Consider the following 22009-nt stretch of genomic DNA (forward strand, 5'->3'; position numbering starts at 1 on the left):
TTCATTTTAGGTTTTCGACATTCAAAATGTAAACAAAAAATTTGTCACATAGCAAAGAATTTTAAGCTCAGGAAATCGCTGATAACTTAACAAATGGCCCTCAAATTTTGGCTGCCTATCAAAATTGCCTTAATTAAGTATTGTATACATTAAAATCGGAAAAATAATTTTTGACCAAAATCGTGACCATGCCCCTTTAAAAAGAATAACATACGGAATTTGACATATATACAGAAAAAAATACTAGCTAGCTAAAATGTAAATTGCACTAACTGTCTCGAATCACTCAGATATTTCCTAAACATTAGTTTTCATTTTAATATTGTCAAAGAAAATTGAGAGAGAAGTTAAGATATACAAGTGTAGATAAAAAAACCATAAATAGATCTTATAAATTATTGTTGTTAAAAGAAATATCTTCTCAAGGGAATTCAATGCATTTTTTACATAATTATATTCTATACCTGTGCCCCCTAGAGGACCCCTTAATAATCTAATTGCCTAATCTTCTACCCTCACATATACGTGTATCATTATTTTTTTTTTCCACAAATATCATAACATGCATTTCTTGCCGGGGTCATTATTCTTCATTACACCGGCCGGACCCTTTTACGGGGCGAACCTTTAATTATATGACACCGGCAGCTACAAACCTATGGATCCAGGAACATTTTCTGGAATTGGGAAGGATATGGGAGGGATATATATGTTTGCCGGGAAGGAGAAGGGAGTCTACATGTATTTTTGGTAATTTTTACTTTAAAAGAAATAGAAATTCCCCCTGCTCCCTTTAGATCCGTGCATGTGCCGCTAATGCACATGTTAGCTCTACCAGGATATAGACGTGACCTACAGTACTAGCGCCATGTCCTGTACACGTGTATATCGCAGCACCACAATCAGGATACAGACATTCTGTACATTAGGCCAATATTTCCTTACTCTTCCTTACTTGTTTTGTTACTGTCATTTTATAAGCAAAGAACTATATAAATAGCATTTTGTCACTGGAATTCATGAATGCAGACTTTGTCTATTTATACATGTACATGTATATCATACACACAGCCCATACTCCTAAGTATCATGTCTTATAGTTTTTACCATGATCATTTAGAAGGATCTCCCTCCCCCTATGAGTTTATTTTAAACATCATATTTTCCCGCACAATCAGTAGGTCTTCCGTGAAAAAGGAAGACCTTAATAATAGTCAGAGACACTTTTGTACATATTTAAAAACTATCTCCATGATGTGCACTTGATTATGAACAATCTAAATGTCTCAACGTTAATAGTCTTCCTGGAATTAATCGTGTTTTTTCGGCAGAGAGCGCGCTGTTACTCATAACAAGGAAGAGGAATAAGATGAATATTTCATGATATCTCAATATATGACAATGTTTGCATTGAAACAACACAATAAAGTTATATAGGCTCCATAAATCATCGCCGATCGAGTGAAGGTTATATGAGCAGTGGCTTATAAACACTTCGCAACAACAGCACTATATTATAATTTATGTGTGGTAGTATAAATACATCCGTCCGGTACGTGTCAAAATATAACAACAGTACACATGTGTGGTACACTACACAATGTCTATCGATATCTAATGTCGAAGTGCGCCTAATTAATGTCGAAATATTAATAATATCATATCAACAGAACCAAATCTGGCTTCGTTAACCATTCAAGGTAGAAAATCAAACAATCCTTTGTTTATTGCTATTTCGTGATTTATCTTCTTTAGAACGAGGCGACTTAATTTAGAAAGTATAATTATCTACTGCCTACCTGCTAAAGTCTCGGAATCCCCTTGCGTTGTGTTGTAAGAGCGTGGTGATACGGAACAGGCTTGACTCGGGAGGTCGCTCGTGTGAGGTTGGCAAGAGTTCACGTGAGAATACCCGGTTGTCGGGTCGATCGCTGAGAATGACCATCAACGATATATGTTCTACCAACTGATTGATCCCGTGTAGTTATCGATTTCTCCGTAACAACGCTCAGCACCATTGGCACACCAGACCGAGGAGCAGCGAGGCTGGGTATACATCGTATATAATCATGTAGGTGTATTCAGAGAGACAGGTAAACACAGGTGTGACCATGTCAGAGACAGGTATCGAGACAGGAGGTATTGTATATAACATTGACCTCTTTGATTTTCATTAGGATCATGCGATAAAAGTAACAATGCCGATGGAAAATCTATGTATAGGATTAAAGTTTACAGCACACCAACTACATGTGGACGGATAACGGGGAAGTATAATTATGACGGCTCTCAAAAGGAAGTACAAACCGGAAACAGATACAATGTGCAGAGAGAGCTCACCGAACTCTGATTCGCGCATCATTGGTGTCCTCTGATTTGAGCGATAGTAGGCCAATAAAAACTACTAGTAATAATACAAGAATTGTTCCAAATAAAATCGAGTCATATTTGCCACCCCCCCCCCCCCCCCAAATAATAAATTAAAAAGCATTGCATATTATTTATATATATCTCTAGGATATTTTTTTTACTTTCTTTATGTTTATGTTGTACAAAAAATAATTTTTTCTTATTTATTTTTTTGTACGTTCTTTATATTTTTCATGTTTTTTAATCTGAAACGCCTTCTTAATTCAAGTTTCATTATAAAATGGACTTGACAATATGACGAGATACAAACACCCGAATTTTATTTAACAGACGCGCATTATTGCTGCATATATATCCTGCCCTAGCACATGAAGTGGGAAATGACGGTTAATAAAAGTCCATAAAAGGTTAGATTTGGTCGTTTATACCATGTAACTGTACTAAATTATTGCTCCGATACGAACATGTATACATGTACTACCCGTTATAAACGGATTCTTTCGTGTGAAGGTAACCATGTATACACGACCATTCAACAAACTTAACCTGGAAATCAAAAGTTCAGCGAAGGCAAAAAAATAAATAAATAAATAACAATAACGGTTTGTATCTTTACCAAGGCCAGTCTTACAAAGAAAAAACAACCAAATGAAAAAAAAAAGGCTAGCTACATTTGTCTATTTTTGCTGTGTCTACCTTTTTAATGCATATTTCAATCGAGGCCAGTATTAGGAGTAGTATACCTTTAACTTCAATTTCACTGATTTTTTCCTTATTTTCAATTTCAATTTTTTACATGGTCCCATAAATTCAAATTTTTGTATGTAAATTTAAGAAAAATGTTTGCTGCGCAATAAAGTGTGTGTGTGTGTGGGGGGGGGGGGGGGGGGGGCAGCCCCCCTCTGATGCTACGTGCCTGCTGTAACATTTGAATATATCAAACCCATTTAAAAAATATGTTTATTTTATAAAGAAAACTGACTTTATCTAAAGAGACCAGACTTTATGATGCTGTTTGCATGAGCGTGGTTTAACAAAGACTGACTGTACAGGTCTCGCCAAAGCCTCGAATTACTGGGTAATAATAGAGATAAAAAACCCAACATGCAATCTCACCAATATCGTATAACTAAATAGGTGTTATGAATAATATCGAGCAAAGTAGGTTTGATACAAATGCAGGTGACGTCAGGGCCACAACGCTCACCTGAAGAACAATAGCCATAGCTGATCAAATTAGCAATTTAGTATCAAATATCATTTATAATTTACAACAGTAGATATTGCTTTTATAGCAAAATATCATCCAATTTCTATCCACATTTTTTTAATTTCAGGTCTTTTTTGTTGATTCTGAAGTTGTGAACAGATTTTTCTATATTCCTAACCCTACCCCTTCCCTAATATGCGGCGTAATCCTTCTCCTGGAAATCATGATCAAAACAAACTTTAATCTGCATAATTTCTATTAAGGTAATCGTTTTGTTTTGTTTTGTTTGTTTGTTTTTTTTTTGGGGGGGGGGTGGTGGGTGCTGTAATGGAGGAGCTGAAGTACTACGGTATGTCAACCCGAGTATACCCACAAGGATAGAGGTCTGCAGCTACGTTTCTATCACTGATGAACGTCGTTTGTATCCTGAGATATTTTTAATTAAAATACTTTCATGTTGAATACTGAAATCTGATTGGTTTAGATGCAGTTTATAATCCGTTCAATGTCAATTTCAACCGTTACCCTCCAAAACAGGCACTATGTTTATAATATCATTTTAAATACATTGCCCTATAAAGCGGTTTATGCATTTTGTTACATTCATTCCCGCATGAAGCACAAAAGAAAGCATTTTGTTGTTTAAATACATACCGTTGCGGTTCTAGAACTGAAATCTATAATTTTAAAGCGTTTATTTAGTAACCCTGCTAAAAGTATAACACATGAGGGCAAGCCATCTAGCCATCTACGGAACCATTTACATCTCCCAACAGGAGGGACCACAAACAGAAGTTTAGAATTGTTAAGGAGCACTCGTTTTATTGCCAAATTTTAATATGTGTGTATGTTTTTAGAATCAATCCTTCTGTTAAAAAATCACGATTGTCCGTAATTTTTAAACCAATTTAAACGAGGATCTGTATCGAAATCCTTTTAAAAATAAAATAGATATTTTTACAATCAGATAATTGTGATACTCTCTGTATAAAGAACATTACGTCCCTAGCTTTGATGATCCTAAAATGTCTGCTTCCGTTCATTACATACTAGTATAAACTATACTAATACCCATCACGTGAATGACAGCTGAGTAAACAAGTCACCTATGTATATCGATTCTTTATCAAACAATGCAGATCTCTTAACAATGTGGCGTAAGTTGCAAACAGACACTATAGATTGGTGACGGTAATACCAGCAGGAAAAGTCAACAACACTTTTATTTATATGAAGTATTATTTTCCTTCAATAAGTCTAGGAAGAACCTCTACGTCCATAAATCAATGCTTAGATCCATGTATGGGTATGGATTCATTTATTGTTATTACTTGATGCTTAAAATGATGAAATTCACGTACGTACATAGCAGTTCACGTGTACTTTAAGAATGGCTCTTTCCCATACGTGTTCAACATTATAGACATATTGCATAATTCCTCCCAATCAATATTACAATGAATGAAATATCTGCAACCATTGCGATTGAAGGGCAACACTTCCAGTACAGGGGGCACAGAATGACATCGCGTTTGTTACAATGGGACACGGGAGGGTAACATGCTCGTTAAAGCGGACACTGAAAGACTTCATCTTTATAACTGATGATTTTCCTTGTTCACAAGATCTGATAGTTTAGTGTCTTTTAAGGTGTTTATGAATATTTTTTGTTCTGAAATGCAATCGTTTATCATACAAGACATGGTCATTCTTTATAAGCTGAATTTTCATCAAAAATTTTCCCCACCCTGAATTACTGGTACTTAGCTCCCCTTCGACGAGTTTTCTTGGAAGTATAAATCAAAAGTTTCTACTCTAAGCCGATGTTTTAGAAGACATTTACATTCAGCAATGCATAAAAGTTTATTGAATTTAAAAGTTTTTAGGATAAATATTAATACTTCTAGACTGACTTATCTCTCTTTTAGCTTGGAGTCCGGCACACATAATTACTAATTTTCTTTATATTGTATACAGTGATACATATTAATGTAATAAGTATTTAAAATATACTTGTCAGATAAAAAATTGACACTTGTTGCTATGGTAACAAGGTTAAAAATAAGGCAAACAATGAAGATAACCATTGATAGTGATTCCGTAGAGCGAAAATACCTGTTTTGAATACAATTTAGACTCATTCTTTGTTGATAAATGTGGGAAAAATCACATTTTTGTATTAAATTTATTCCAGCATTATTGAGCATCGTAAAATTACCGTTGCAAAGGAAATATGTGAACTTAAAAAAAACAAATAATTCAAAATGTGTTTATAGTTCAAAACGTCATAGCTACGACCATTCATTTTTGCTAAAATGCAGCTTCAACTGATATTTAATGAAACTTGAGGACATGTTTGGTCATTCTGATCAATTTATTTGAAGTATCATGTAACATGTATTATTCAACAGTATCTAAAATATTTAGATTTTTGTGATTTAAGTTGTTGTTACCATAGCAACAGATTTACAGTGAAAACTGAATTGGGTTAAATGAAAAAAATGTTATTTTAAAAGTGTTGTTTAGTTACCATGGTAACACTTTTAAACTATTTTTTTTCTCATTAATAATTTTCTGTAATTTAAAAATGCGTAATATTTTAACCTAATTCTTTTATTCTGTGTAACTGAAACTGCTGTATTTACTTGCTATTTGTCTCCAAAAGAGCTTAAAAGGCTATTTTTTCAATCTTTCGCATCTGTTACCATACTTATTACGCTTATCTTTGGATAGGGACCCGTTTAAACTTCCTTTCTTGTAGTATTTAGCATTTAACATATACCATCAGATGATCGCATTCAATCCAACCTTCCGAAAATTTGTGACCGCCCGGTAAAGCTATGTATCGACCAATGAGATTTGACCAGTAATAAACAGTCAGATAATATTAGATGTTAATGGTCGCAAAAGGATTTTTGAAATATTTTCTTCAGATACTTGTATTTTTAAAATTATATAGTAAAATTGTGCATATATTTACTGATTAAGAGAGTCGCCATTCTCCGAACAGTCAAACATCAGTGTCTTAAAACGAAATAACACATATACTTATCTAATTACATGTACAATTAGACTTGTAAAACCGCTCTTCTATGATAATGACAATCACAATGACAATTTCTTTATTCTCTGAACTTCATAAATGACAGTGTTGAGAAGAATCAATTGAACAATAATACATGTACATAAAATTCATACATTGCATGCATTGGAGAGTGATAATACCAAAGTGAAAAAAAGGAAAAAAGTATGATTGGCAATTAACCCAGAGAGCTAACTTTCTCAATCATAACTTTAATGAATTTACACAGATTAATCAACAATTTTTTATTATCAGTATTAAAGAGTTGTTGAAATTTGTAAACATTTGGTTGTGTGTAGAAGTATGAAGGTATGTATAAAACTCTCTTATCTTTAATTGTTATATCTGTACAATGAAATAAATAATGAAATTCATCTCCTATCTCAATACAGTTACATATGGTACATATACGGTTTTCACGAAATATATACCATCTACCTCGTTCTATTGGCAATTTAGCATTACTTGTTCCAAAAGTAAAACTACGAAACAAGTGTATCCTAGAGGAGCAGATTTCATTTACATTGCCATCAAAGGTAAGCGAGTCCCTGGTCAATGTAATTGACGTTAGAACTCCTTTTCTCTCATGTTAATAATTTATTCATAAATAATCCAGTCATTGATCTAAAAATGTATTACTTAGGAGTTTTACTTCTTCTGAAATTATATTATACAAGAAGTACATGTAATCCGAAATCTTCTGGTAAGCGTCTAAAATTGAGTTGTACTTCTTCAGAAGTAAGACAAAGTTATCTGAAAACTCCTGGTAAGCGTCCAGTATTACAGGAAGTCAAACGTGGCAGTGACTTGCTCACCGGTATGCATTGTGGGTGTTACTTTTACTTCTGTTCCCGTGATCTCCATTTTTACCGTGACATGAACTCTCTCTGGCCATTGGCCATTTTTACATTTTATTTCAATATTTCCAAGCAATAGACACCCCTCTTCATCAACATACATCGGCGACTCCTTTTTAGAAATGTAGACAGATATATCAATAGGAAAATTGCGCATGTGCTGCCTATCCTCATCGACAAAGGAAAATGTGGATCTCATTTCCACCGATTCACCAAGCGATACCTCTTGCCCGATCGTAAAAAACTTTCGGAAACATCCGTAACATAGCAATTCACGTTCGATAATAATCTGTCTTGATTGGTCATGTAAAAATTCATCGAACGGTTCACATATATTTTCACCATACGTATACCGACATATTCGGGAACATATGATGTCAGGATCGTGTCCATAGAGGACTGCCCCCTTGGCAACGGCCAACCCTGCTTCCAGTGGAATAATAAACTTTTTGTCTGGAAAAGCCTTTTTGACGGCAGAATTTACAATCATACTTTCGGCAAATCCGCCAACCATCACAACCCCATCTAAATCAAGGCAAATGTCTGCATCGAAAATATCTTTGATGTGAGAAATTATATCATTCACCGAGCTCTCAAAAAATGATGTGATCAGGGAATGATCGATATTTAGCTTGTCTCCAATTAATGACAATGCAGCCATGTGTTTTGATGTTTTGATAGCATTTTGGAAATTTTCGCCGCTTTTTTCTGAAAAAATTTCCATAAAAGCTGGAGGAATCTTCAGGACAACCCTGTTTTTCGAATCAATGTTGAAAGTTCTCTTCTTCAACTCAAATCCTCGTAAAAATTCCAGGTACTCCGACCTGCCCTCGTTTTTAATTTGTCTCATATTTTCTGATCCGATCAATTCATTTAAGAATTTCATAAAACTTTCATCTACTTTAGTTCCTCCCCAGTTCCCGCCGCAAACCTTGTAAATAGTTTTTATTTCGGCATCTGATGTCGTTTCTTGTACAGCAATATCAACTGTTCCACCTGGGTGTACAAAAACATGGTAATTCATTAAAAGATATGTTTTAAAAAGTTTAAGAGTACCACTTAAAATATAGAATTGAATTTGAATCAAAATCTAAATTTTAGTTCAATAAAAGGTCGTTTCATAAATCGGATATTATTTGTTTACTGATGCTATGAAGCTGAAGAATATATATGAATAAAAGGCTCTTGCATGGGTTTTCCTTTTTATAAAAAAAATATCAATACTGATAACGAGAAGGCCAAACCCCGAGTTCTTAAATGAGATACATATATTATTATTTACTCAGATATACAGTGAATACATGTTTCACGAAACACTATACATGTATTTATATTGATAAATTATTAAAACTGAAAACTATCTAGTAGGTGAAGAAAACAGATTTTAATCGGCTGGAGTAAATCATTTACCAATATACAGATGAACTGAAATGAAATAAAATTGTTAATTTCTAATATGAGCCAAATTGCAGAAGAATTTGTGATTCAGTTAACTTAAGTTTGAAGGAGTTTTGATTGGTCCATAAAAATAAGCCATCACATTAACCTTACTATTATCAAGTAATGGAAAAATTGAATAGTAACTATATCCATATGCAACACTTCTTCTTCTACATATAAAAAATACATAAAGTCTAAAAAAATACACCCCAATCTTGAATTTAGAGGGCTGGATGGACGAATAATTAAACAAAAATCAATGTGTAGTTATGCCACATTAGAACAAATTTTTACCTTATTGTTTCGAGCTTAAACTACAAATGGTTTGTCATTTTAGGAAGCGGCACATATTTTGTGAAATTCAGAACACGCAACCCTGTCTTCTAAATGAGGCTGGTCTTTGGAACAATTTATAACAACATGAACGAGTTTGAAATTCATTTACTAATAATCAATATGGGGAAGAGTTTCACTTCATGTTAGAATGAGAATCGAAAATATTATTGAACTAAATACTCTCAAGTTCTGTAATTAATTGTTTAATATTACAATAAGAAAAAAAAAACAACAAAATGAAACTAGATGCTGTCATTAGACAGTAATACCCGCACCATGTGTTTGCCCCTAAACAACACTGTTTTGTACCAGTTTAATTAAAAATGAAGGCTACATGCAAACTCCGGTAATACATTTAAAAATTATAATTTTCATAACTGAAGGATGAGATCCCTGCCCATATGATAATACACATCGTGACATGAGCAGCACTTTATGTGCAATTTGGGGTAGAACTGTTTGCAGTGAATTTTCAGTTAATCAATAATCTTAACATTTTATGTCATAGGAAGTATAATGGTCTATATAATTATTTAAAACAAAATTAAAAATTAAATTATGCCCCCTCCCCGTGGCGGTTGCCGGTTTTAGATTTGCTTCTGTGTGCCTACATGAACATCATCGTGTGCACAGATTTAGAGAAGGGGTGGGAGTGAGGGGTCCAGACCCCCCCTCCCCATGAAAATTCGTAAATTACCAAAAATACACCTTGGACCCCAATGCTCTTACAGACATGTAAACGCTCTAACCCATTGCGCTTCAATGTTAGGTAACATTATTTGGGGGGTAAATATTTAATCAATATTCAACATACTTTATTGTTTATCTCAATAGGAAGTATACATGTACATCACAATATGCAGGTGTCCTGCACCACCTTAAAGCTGTTATTTACCTAATTAAATAGTGCAAGTGGATTTGAAGAATAGGTCATAAAAATACATGTATGTTACAAATGACTGATCTTTGTCTGAAGTTACGCACACAACACAGGTTTGCATGTCTCATTCGCGGGTACTAGTTTTACCCAGCTCTTCGATTAGATGGGTTCACGTGTATACATACATGGGTGTTGCTAAAACGCGGAACGGAAAACGGAACGGAAGGAAAACGGAAAATCTTATCTAATGTTATTTACCTCATAGATTTGTTAAGTATGCTAAAACGATATACTTTATGTACCTTTTTAATTTTTTTTTGAAAGATTAGCAATATTAGATTATTTATTCAAGAATATTTATTTCCTCAAAATTAACAGTACATGCATTGACCACTATATTCTGTCCAAAAATATCCTCGATTCACTTTTTGCTGTATATTTATATATACCTCAGGGTTCAAGCGATTCTCTTTTAGAAGCATTAAACATTCTCATTATTCTTTCTTTAAAACGTCCTCTCTAGCTTATCAGCTGGTATAAATACACGGCAAAAAATAAAGAAGTCTACGGGGTTTTGCATTTTAACAGACCCGGATGATAGTGTTGAAAAATTGTGCAAGGTCTTCTGAGTAACTTCCAAATGGAGAAAAGATGTCAACATTTTCCATTATAAATCGTCCAAATGTGCTGCATGAATATTTTGGGATCGACAGACTATAGTCCCAATATATAATCGGAAAATCAAACCAGGCAACGTCAAGAGCTCTCTTTTCGGATCATATGTATATAGCTGCTGGAATAAACAACTGCATGCTTTGTAATGCAAACGTAAACAAAATTGCATTGCTAAAAATACTAGTTTCACAAATGACTAGTTTCACAAATTACCACGTATTTTAATGTTTACTGTATTTTAATTTTTTAATGTCGTTAGTCCTACAGTTTTTTTCTTCCATCTCAATGATACTGTATCGCCTGTATGATAAAAGATCGTCTAGAACACCGAAAATTCAATTTTGATGTAAGTATATACATGTACATCATATTTGAAAATAATATAAAAATACTCAAAATACGCATAAAACGCTTTCACTAACTGTGTACGTTACGCTAATATGCCAGCAATACCATATAAGAGAAATAAGTAAAAAGTTATAGCTAATTTGCTCGTTTAATCATGTTAATGTTTCACAATTCGTATACATTTGATTTTTCCGTTTCGTACTCAACTAAAGCCGAATGAATACAATGCTATAATTGATAGACATTCAAATGAATATTAATAAGATAGCAACATGTTGATAATCATTCATTAGATATAAATAAAAGATACAAAGTAAATCGTTTCTGGCCAGTCTATACCCTTTTTAAGCGATAAACGTGATGATATTTTCCATTCCGTTCCGTTTTCCGTTCCGCGTTTTAGCAACACCCATACATACATGTCTGTGTTTTCCGTATGCAGAAAAGGATTACGGTAGTTAAGATCAGCTAAAGGAATTCATTATTGTGTTTTAATTGGATTATCATTATGATGTTGACCAATTTAGGTAAGCATAATACATGTAGTAGCAGTAGCACAATATAATAAGATGCCAGCATGGGATTCCTGCCAGCATACATACACATGTATATAAGTTCTACTTTCACTTTCTAAATGTAATCTCCCTTTGACAGCATACTGTATCATCATCTTTTAATATTTAAATAAGCTTATCATCGTTACCTATCCTATCGCATTTGTAAAGTTTCTGTCATTTTAGTTGCAAAAGTTATTTTTTCATTTGTCAGACTGCATGCACTGTTCAGTTGACCCCATATTGACCCTGTATAAACAATTTCTTATTAAATTTGTGTATTACATATGTAAGTAAGTGTAGACACTTATATTTTTTATATGAGTAATAATAGGAAGGAAGGAGTATTTCTTTCTTAATGTATTATAATGCATCAAATACGATGTAGGTCATGACCTTATGGGACTGTTCTGACCCCACGAAACAGGAAAATACAAAATATCTTCTAAAGTCATTATGATGCATCAACTGGTGTAAAGTACATTAATGACCCCCAGGTGTTGTCTTTAACCCCCCCCCCCCCCAATCCCCCCCGCCTTTATGAAATAGGAAATTATATGATACACTGTATATTTTGTTAACTTCTGAGATCTGAGATCCTCATTCCTAAACCGTTTAATTTATTTTTGCTCTTTGTGTCATTGCGCGTAAAATTGTATTGTAAGATTATGCCCCCTTGGAGACACCCTGACATTTTAGAACTAGAAATAATAATGTATTTTATCTTATTCATATGTTATACAGTAGTGTTTGATCCATGTGGGTAATTCCTAGCCTAATGATGTCACTGCTTTGTTTAGGAGACTTTACAATTGCCCCAAATAGGTGAATACACATGGCAGTGATGCATATAACATTTTGTTTATAAATCTTAAAAATTGAATTAAGCAATTTCCAAAATGTTAATGTGAATCACGAGAGAAAAAGCAATCAAGAAATGATTTAAAATTTGCTACTGTACACATGTAAGAATGTATTAAGAAGACTGAATCTTTATATTAAGCAGGTTAGATTGGGGGGGGGGGGGGATGAATGTGGAGTATAAACATTTATAATTTGAATCATTTATTGTTATTAATTAATTTTAACTTGTCAATGAATACTACTTATTGATCCCAAGGTAGAAATATGACCTCTGATCGTATCTCAATAGATCATTTGTCAATTATGCAAGGTGTAATGTAATTTTTTTTAAGAATAACATTTTTTACCAGTTTATAAAAGTTTTTAGACACCCAAATTATATTTTGATTTTAATAGATTATTCGACAAGGAGGGGGGGGGGGGGGGGGAGAACAGTTTATATTTGAGTTTGTTTGGGAGTGGGGGTTCCAAGTCATATATTTGACAATTTTTTAATGTAATTTAAAATAAGACTAAGCCATACTACAGTCATGAACATGAATAGTATAGAACAAAACACAAACTAATACATGTACATGTATATATACATAGGAAGTATTACAAAACAGATGATTGATCTATATCTGGGTTCTTAAATTGAATCATATATCATGTACATATTATATTATTGTTTCTTTGTTCAAGGCATTTAAGATGGTACATGTGTATGTAGGTCATGATCCCAAGTGCTCTTCCTGAAATTATCAAATATCATAAAAACCATTGAGATCCCCACCTTAATCCAAAGATATTATTCCTCCTTAGGTCATGCAGGCGCATCAGATCATTATGGCATGTAAGTCATGACCCTAAGGGGTCATCCTGACCCCCTTAGAATCAGAAATTGTCAATTATCTTTAAATTATTGATGTTTGATGATCCTATCTCTATTTAATCTTTATTAATTATTAAGTCTCCTGAATGAAGTTTGGAGACTTATTGTTTTTGTACGGTTCTTAATACATGTATATATTCTTCATCTTCTTTTTCTTCTTTCCCGCTCTGAACTTGTTTCTCAGAGATGGCTGAACATAATTGTACAAAACTCTAGGATATGATAGGCCTGCAAATCTAGTTGTGCACCCTGGTTTGATTTTTCTCATTTTGGGTTAGACAACCACTTTTCGGGGGAGGAGGGGGGGGGGGGTGTCAAAAGGGTGTAGGGTCTAACATTGAACCTTGTAGGAAGAATCATAGACTCTATTGTAAATGGTAACTTGAAAACGGACAAAGATAATAATATAGGGTTTTCATAATCATATATTGGCTGTTACTGGCAATATATAGGGTTTATTAGATCTGACCCCTGGGGTCATCCCCACCCCCCAGGAATTTGAAATTACCATATATCTCAGAAACTGTTATAATCATGACCCCTAAACCATATATATTCATGTTTCTGATGTCAAGGGGCATCAAATGTTATGTAGGTCATGGGCCCTGTGGGTGGTCCTGACGCCCTCAAACAGCAAGTCCCTTAATATCTTCAAAACAGTTGAGATCTCCACCCTTAAACCTAATATATTCTTGTTCCTTGTGTCAAGGGGCATCAAACGGTATGTAGGTCATGGGCCCCGGGGGTGGTCATGACCCCCCTTGAACAGGAAGTGCACGAATATCTCGAAAAAGGTTGAGATCCCCACCCCTTAACCATATATATTCTTGATCCTTAAAGGGCATCAAAAGGTATGTACCGGTAGGTAATGGGCCTCAGGGTTAAATTTAATTTTTCAAAACCGTAATGCACATCTATGGAACAGTTCCTTTCATATCCCAAGATATGATGTGTCTATCCATTAAATCATAAAAGGAGTTCTAGGATCTATGTTTTTTTTAAGTGATAAACATCAATATTCTGCTACATTTTGACTCCCTGGATGAAATTTAAATTTTGAAAACCTTACTGCACATCTATAGAACAGTCCCTATCATATCCCAAGATATGATTGTCTATCCATTAAATCATAAGAGGAGCTCTTGGATCAATGTTTGTTTTTTTAGTGATAAACGTCAATTTTCTGCTACTATTTGACTCCCAGGATGAAATTTAAATTTTTAAAACCTTATTGCACATCTATAGGACAGCCCCAATTATATCCCAAGAGATGACGTAGCTACTCCAAAAGTTGTAAGAGGAGTTCTGGGAACCATATTTTTTTTGCCAAAAAACGTCATTTTTTGTTGCCCACTGATCCCCTTAATTAAAAAAAAAATTCTGGAACCTGATCATGCCTCAATATGACACCCCCAATCATATTCTAGAAGATCATTTGGCTACTGCTTAAAAAAAATGACGTTTTTTAAACCAGTTTTTTTGTAAAAAAACGTCATTTTTTAGCCATTAAATGACCCCAAGGACAAAATTGAAAATTCCGAAACCTTATTGCGCATCTATAGGATACCCTAAAACATATTCCAAAAGATGATTTGTCTACTTTTGAAAATGTAGGAGGAGTTCGAGGAAGAAGGTTTTTTGTGAAAAAACGTCATTTTTTACCAATTATTTGACCCCCAGGACTAACAGAGAATTTTTGAAACCTTTTTACAAAACAACATGATACCCAAAATCAACCTCCAAGAGTTCAGTTTGCTGGTTTATAAGATGTAAGAGCAGTTTGAGAAAGTAAAACGTGACAGACGGACGGACGGACGGACAGACGGACGGACGGACGGACAGACGGACGGACGGACGGAACAGGGTAACAACAATATACCCGAACTTTCTTTAGAAAGTGCGGGTATAATTATGAGATAGTCTGTTCTCCACAGATAATGGTTTAGCCTTGATCATCCGGGCTGTTTGCATGTATGTAAATATGTTTATATATCTTGTACAGTACTTTTTGTACCATTGATATATGTTGAGATAATAAACGAATGAAATTGAATTTTAAAAATTCAAACTTTGATACTAATATTCGAAAAAATCATAAAAATTTTAAAGATATTAAAATTTTCTATAAATGTGACATTATGAATTTTAGCAGTAAAGTGTAATGAACTTCTTAGTTTAATAAGTGTTAATTATACTGACAAACATGTATCAGATCTATTGTGTTGGTGAAAATAATAACAACGAAACGTTATTCCAAATTTTATTACATGTATTTATTTCAAGTGAAAAGACTTAACATTACTTATGAAATAATATGTCATTAAAAACACACAACTGCAAAGTTTTTGGAAGTAAATAAATCAAAGCAAACACTTCATTATAAAAGGACATATTTGTCATCAAACTTAATGATTTTTTGAAAACAATTGTTCCTTCCAGTAATTAAAACAGGGAAAATAAAAATGCCAATACAACGGTACATGTTTACAACACTCGATGTCTCGAACTTCAATTTCTAAACCAATTTACTTTTTTGAAAAAACATGGCCTCATTTGTTTCTAGACTTTGATATTTCGATCCCCGATCTTTCTTTCAAGATAATTCTTGATTTCTCTGGGAAACATTAATGCATGGGCGCAAGCGCGTCTGAGATTTTTAAAGATTTTTATAGGTGACGCAACCCCTGGCTTCTTTAAAAGGGTATACATATTTGAGAAGCTAAACCTGGTTTTTATTTGCAAATACAATTACACAAAATAAACATTAAAAAAGAAACTGAATCAATTAAAAAGTATATACGATATCTATCTACTCAAAACCCAACTCTGTATTCATGAATAGTTGTAGGATGCAAATTCAAATTATTTTTTCTCAGTTAAATCTATCCGATGTTATAGTATAAGTTTGCATAGACACAATTTCTTTCCCAGTTTGAATATTTCAACAAAGGATTAGGAAAATATATTGACTGATGTTTTGGTGGTATCGAACCCACAACCTAAAAAAACCTAATCATGAACGTAAGATTACATGTACCTTATATCTGAAGCTTAGACTAATGAACCATTTCCGTCAGTGAGTTTTTTTTAATGCTCTATGCGCATTTGGCTATGAAATTACGGACTTGGATCATTTTTCTAAAATGGTCATTTGTTGGGATACAAAATGATATTTTTAATGAATAGTTAATAATACCTCCATGTTTGTGTTGATCGAAATCGGTTTATTTTCCATTAGATCTCATGTAGACTATGACAAAAATATGGAGCACAAACCCACTTTAACAGAAAACGCATTTAAAATCTAAAACGGCACTATTTGGAGACTTTGATACGTATACCCCAGTTTAAATGTATCCTTATATAGGCATTGTACACGCCTTATCCATTCACCTTCCTTCTGCATTTAATCAAACTCAATCGTTCGAACTCTTGATCTCTTGAAATTTTATCAAAGTGCCTTGTCTTGATATCTGAGTTATCGAAACTTTAAAATAACTACCAATGTAAGTTATGCTTTTCTGTAAATTATAATGATATTTTAAGTACATTGTTTGAATTTGAAGAATCATAAAAAGTCAAACTTTGCGGTTGCCTTCTCTTTAGTACTTAAAGTTGCTGTAACTTGAATTTCGGTTCCGGCGATTTCCATTTGTATTTCACATGAGAAAGTTTCAGGCCAAAGTTTTGATTTGTTGTTACACTTTACAATAATTTCGCCCAACACCTTGCATCCGACATCATCAATATACTCAGGGGTTTTCCGATTTGAGACATAAACTTTAATGGTCAAAGGTTGTTGCCGCTGATAAGCTCTGCCTTCGTCGCGGAAATCATAATCAGAAGTAAAGGATCGTTTTTCTCCAAGAAAAACTTTTTCACCCTTTTCAAAAAACTTCTGAAAAATGTTTTTGCAAAACCGCTTTTTGTTTATCAAGGTTAAATTACTAAATTTGTGTTTATCCTCAATAAATGGGATGCATATGTCATCCCCATATGTATAGCGACATACACGCGAGCAAATGATTTCTGGGTCGTGACCAAAAAGAACGGCGCCTTTAGCAACAGCGAGACCAGCTTCTGTAGGTACGACAAATCGTTTTCCAGGGAAAGCATCTTTCAGGCTATCAATGACAAGACGACTGTCTGCATAACCACCAACAACCACTATTCCCAGCAAATCTTGACAGACTGGGTCTCCCAATATACCTTTTAGATGAGATTTTATATCTTGTATTGAACTTTCAAAAAAAGATCTGAACAAACTTGCATCAAAGCTTAATTTATCCTGCAAGCTTGATATTGAGTTTGCAAAGGGAGAATCGACGACGATCTCTGATATGCCGCATCCGGTGTGTTCTTCTAAGATTTCAAACAAAGCAGTAGGCATCATTACAGGAATCTTATTTTGAGAGTTGTAATCAATTTGCTTTTTCTTGATTTCTAGGATTCGCATCAGCTCCAAGTACTCAGACCTACACTCATCCTTAAACTCAGTGAACACATTTTCTTTAACAAGTTTGATAAGAAATTCAATAAATTCCTCATCAACTCTAGCGCCACCCCACGGTCCCCCGCAAACGTCATGAATTGACTTCATTTTCCCTACATCAGTAGTTTCCTGTACGCTGAAGTCGACGGTTCCTCCTGAAACAATACTCTTCAGTAAACATTTATTCATTTCCAACTGAAAACGTTTTGGAAATAAATAAGCTAGAACGTTAAATGAAACACATTTTTATATATAGTATCTTTGGCAGTGGTCCAGTTATCTTTCTTGCTAGAAACACCAGTTTGTAAGATAAATCACAAACTACACAGGAATTTTAATGTTGTCATTGTGATCAATGAGAAACGATTTGTATATGTAGTTAATTATATGCATGTACTTTTTCCATCGATGCCTTTAATTCAAAGAGTAAATGTGCAAATGTGCAAGGAAGAAGTTGAAATTTGAATATACAAAATGCCTAGTTCTACATATAAAGATAAGTGTTTATGAATACCTGTAATTTTATAAAAGTAAGATAAAAAAAAGTATGCACACAGATGGAATCGACTCAGGGCATAACAAATATCACGTGTAACATACAACATGTAGCTAGCGGTTTAACCCTCTGAACTATTCAGAACTTCCACTCTTCGGTGTAAATATAGACCACTATGAGAGAAATCAGTTTTCGAACTTTTTGTTGGCTTTTTGCAAAATTTGACCCCATGACCAATGTGCCCCTCAAAAATTATATCCAAATTTAAACAAAACCCATAAAAAACTGAGATTTTTTTAGGGACAGACCAGTCCTTAAGAATATCGTTGCCAAAATCCATACAGAAAAATACTATTTTACTGAGAAAATTCTGCTTTCTCTAAATTTGAAGAATAATATTAAAATTGCAAGAACAATATGATAGGTTCAAAATGCAAATTCGAATAATTTAGAAATATGTACGATAGAAAAAAACCAAAAAACACATTGAAATTTAAAAGCAGTTTTTATTTCGGGAAATCCATCTTCACTATGAGTCAATTCAATGGTTGTTCGCTATAGATCCTTTATACCACTATGTTAACCATATCACCCCTAAGAGGATTTGCTCGTAAGACAAATTCACTTTTTTTGAAAGCCAGCAAAATCTCTATAATTTGAAATTATGTCTCATTAAATAGGGCTTGGTTCTTTATTCAAGACCATCGAGTCCCCGTCACTGAAGGATGCAATGAGCTAGGGTAGGTTGAAATTGGCTTAGTTGTTCTGGGAAAAAGTACAAATTCATTCACGAATAAGTCTAATTTCACAGATCATAAATTGAATTGTTTTGTTATGCTCAACAAGGTGATGCAATCCATGCTTGTATCTTAGAGATCCGTAAGAAATTGTAAATCTAAAATAAATCATTTTCTGATGCTACGTTCCCACTATAACGATTCGCAGTGTGATTGAAATGTCGGCATCAATCGCAAAGTTATTGTTAGTAATCGCATCAAAGTTGCTAGATCTTGAAATATGTCGTGGTAATCGTGTTAATCGTGCTCATTGTAAAACATATTTTGACCCTCAAAATGTTTTCTACAATGAACACGATTATTAACTGTCCAATTTTCGTTATCATTCGCTATTATTGTATACGACCACACTGCATCTTTGCTAAGCGCAGCACGTTGCATTTAATCTTGCCCCTCCCTAATCGTATTGATCCTGGATAATTATTGGAGGAAAAAACACCACCCTGCGCTGCGTTGAGTTGCAATGTGTCAATATGGTCAGACGGGCAAAATACATGTATTGTCGGATCGAATCATAACATTTTCCAACTTGATTATAAAAAGAATCGCAATCATTACCATACACCATTGTGTGGTGAACGTACACAAACGTCTATGCATTAGGACAGCTTTGATATTTGTTAAATGTAGTAGGTTTGTATAATAGAATATTCTTGACTACTGTGGTCTCATTAATATTCAAGGGTATCAATTTTCGTGGATATAGGGAAAATCATAGTTTGGAGGATACGTGAATTCGTGGATAGTGACCCTATGAATTCAAAATGTTAATAGAAATTGCACCTCAATGAACATTTAATTTCGTGGATCAACTTAACAACGAAATCCACGAAAATTGGTATTCAACGAATATTGATAAAACCACAGTATTCTATATTGGTATGTTATTCTTTATAGGACATTCTTAATGTCTGGGTAATTCATGTAACCTCTTGTACTAGAATTTGCTAGTTTTTAAAGTAAAAATAACCTATAAACAATGCTAAAAAAGAACTTATCATTAGACTTTTGTACGACGACATTGAGTTGTGAACACTCACCTACTTACTGTGCCATTGTGATATGCGAGATCTAATCAGCTGATTGTATTAATTGCATTATTCTCTTTTTTTAATAGCCAAAAACTTCACATTTAAATTCAACCTAAGATGTTATGGGTAATATGTCGACAATCTAGCCTTCTTAATGTATGATTTATTTTTCGTCTTTAAAACTTGTCAATGACTTACCCCCAAGGTCGATGACCATAAATTTCTTCCCTCGTTCAAACGTCTTCAGCACTAGCTCCTGATGTTCTCCCCCACTCTCAAATCTATCAATCGGAAGTAGGCGGCAGTACAGGGCGGCAGCTTCCGGTTCATATGCTAGCATTAGCTGATCATCGTGAATTCCAGCCTACCAAGTGTATCATAGTAAGAATCACAATTCTATTAACAATTTCTGATTTCAGCTATTCAATCATTTCCTTTTAAAATAATACACCTTTACAAACCAATGCTACATGATGTTTTTTCTTTAAAAAATTAGTACTATTTAAAGGTAAATTAAATCAATTACGTCAACAAATAAAGCTGATATAATCACTTATTCTGCATAAATTATCAAGAATTTACATCCAATAAATGACAAACGATGCATTTATGGAGCAGCTGAAAGAAACGCATTTAAAGTTAAGCTCAATCAAAATCTGAATGTGTGAAATAATACACAAGGACTTAATTAGATATGTACCTCTTTTGCCGCTTCTCTTGTAAACTGTTTTGCAGAGTCAGTCCAAATAGCGGGAACTGTCAATACCCAAAAAATACCGTCAGCGGTCACTGCTTCTAGAATGTTCTTGTCGTTTAATTGGCGCAGTAAATGTTCTTTGAGATATCGAATGGCGTGTGCTATGATAGCCATATACGGCATCTGTTTACCATCTATGTCTTCTATCTCCATACTTCTCTCAAGTTTAGTAAATAAACAATCACTCCCTGCTTGATCTTTAGATATATCCTAATAATGAACAGAGGAAAGTATCCATTTAAAAAGAATTAAATTGAATACTAGTATCTGACTCAAAACTTATAAAATCTTTTAAAGAGATACAAAAGAGAAAATAAAATACCAGTGCATTCATCAGTTTCATCTTGAAGCGACTGAAGTAGTACCACTCTTGGTGTTCTTCTGCTTCAGACAGCTCTGCGTATTTATCTTCCGCGTCGTAACCAAAGCTGTGAAATGTCTGGTCAGGTTTTAACAAAACAGTTGTCGGTGCTTTGTATGATATTCCACCAGACTGTACAGATGACCAGTGGTTGGTGTGGATCTTCAAAGGATTTGTTTGGAAGTCATCGCGAAACGAAAAGGCGTACCCAGAGTAGGTCGACCCAAAATCAATGGCGGCAACAACAATTTTCTCCCTCTTTTGTTCGCCACCTTTGTCATTTGAGTTAAACAGCATGAATTATTAATAAGCTTTTTTATTTTATTTTACTTTATTTTTTATTCATTTACATTTTTAGAAACTGTTTTCAAAAGTATTTTCTTATTAGTAAATTATAGTTATTAACTTACCTTTTTTAGGATTTTGTTTTTCGTGAGCCATTATCTGTTTTCTTACACTGTTTTTAGTAGTTATATTATTAAAATAACGAAAAATCGTGTGTGCTACACCGTTTGTCAGAAAACATACTTGTTAGTTTAAAGCGCAGTTATTAGTTTAAATAACAACAAATCAAATTAAAAGATC

At 33.8% G+C, this 22009-nt stretch overlaps 2 protein-coding genes across 5 annotated transcripts in view; both read right to left on the bottom strand.

Moving 5' to 3' along the window:
* Window positions 1-2068, bottom strand: part of LOC105324924 (galactoside alpha-(1,2)-fucosyltransferase 2) — a 41426-nt gene extending 39358 nt beyond the window's left edge. Inside the window, exon 1 of one of the 3 annotated variants that reach the window (XM_034455646.2) lies at window positions 1800-2068. The gene's annotated coding sequence lies outside the window, so the exon portion shown is untranslated. The remainder of the gene's footprint in view (window positions 1-1799) is intronic. The other 2 variants (XM_034455645.2, XM_034455649.2) reach the window with 2 other exon arrangements.
* A 4617-nt stretch (window positions 2069-6685) lies between these two features.
* LOC105344160 (heat shock 70 kDa protein 12A) overlaps window positions 6686-22009 on the bottom strand; it is a 150945-nt gene continuing 135621 nt past the window's right edge. The window contains exons 1-5 of one of the 2 annotated variants that reach the window (XM_066065279.1): window positions 21835-21996; window positions 21386-21696; window positions 21007-21273; window positions 20505-20670; window positions 15800-18137 (exon numbers count right to left, since the gene is read on the bottom strand). In XM_066065279.1, coding sequence (XP_065921351.1) covers window positions 17059-18137; window positions 20505-20670; window positions 21007-21273; window positions 21386-21696; window positions 21835-21865 — 1854 coding nt within the window. In that variant the 5' untranslated portion in view covers window positions 21866-21996 and the 3' untranslated portion in view covers window positions 15800-17058. Of the gene's footprint in view, window positions 8516-15799; window positions 18138-20504; window positions 20671-21006; window positions 21274-21385; window positions 21697-21834; window positions 21997-22009 lie in introns of those variants that run through there. The other variant, XM_011451822.4, reaches the window with a different exon arrangement.

This window comes from Magallana gigas, chromosome 7 (genome assembly GCF_963853765.1).
Source record: "Magallana gigas chromosome 7, xbMagGiga1.1, whole genome shotgun sequence".
NCBI lineage: Eukaryota > Metazoa > Mollusca > Bivalvia > Ostreida > Ostreidae > Magallana > Magallana gigas.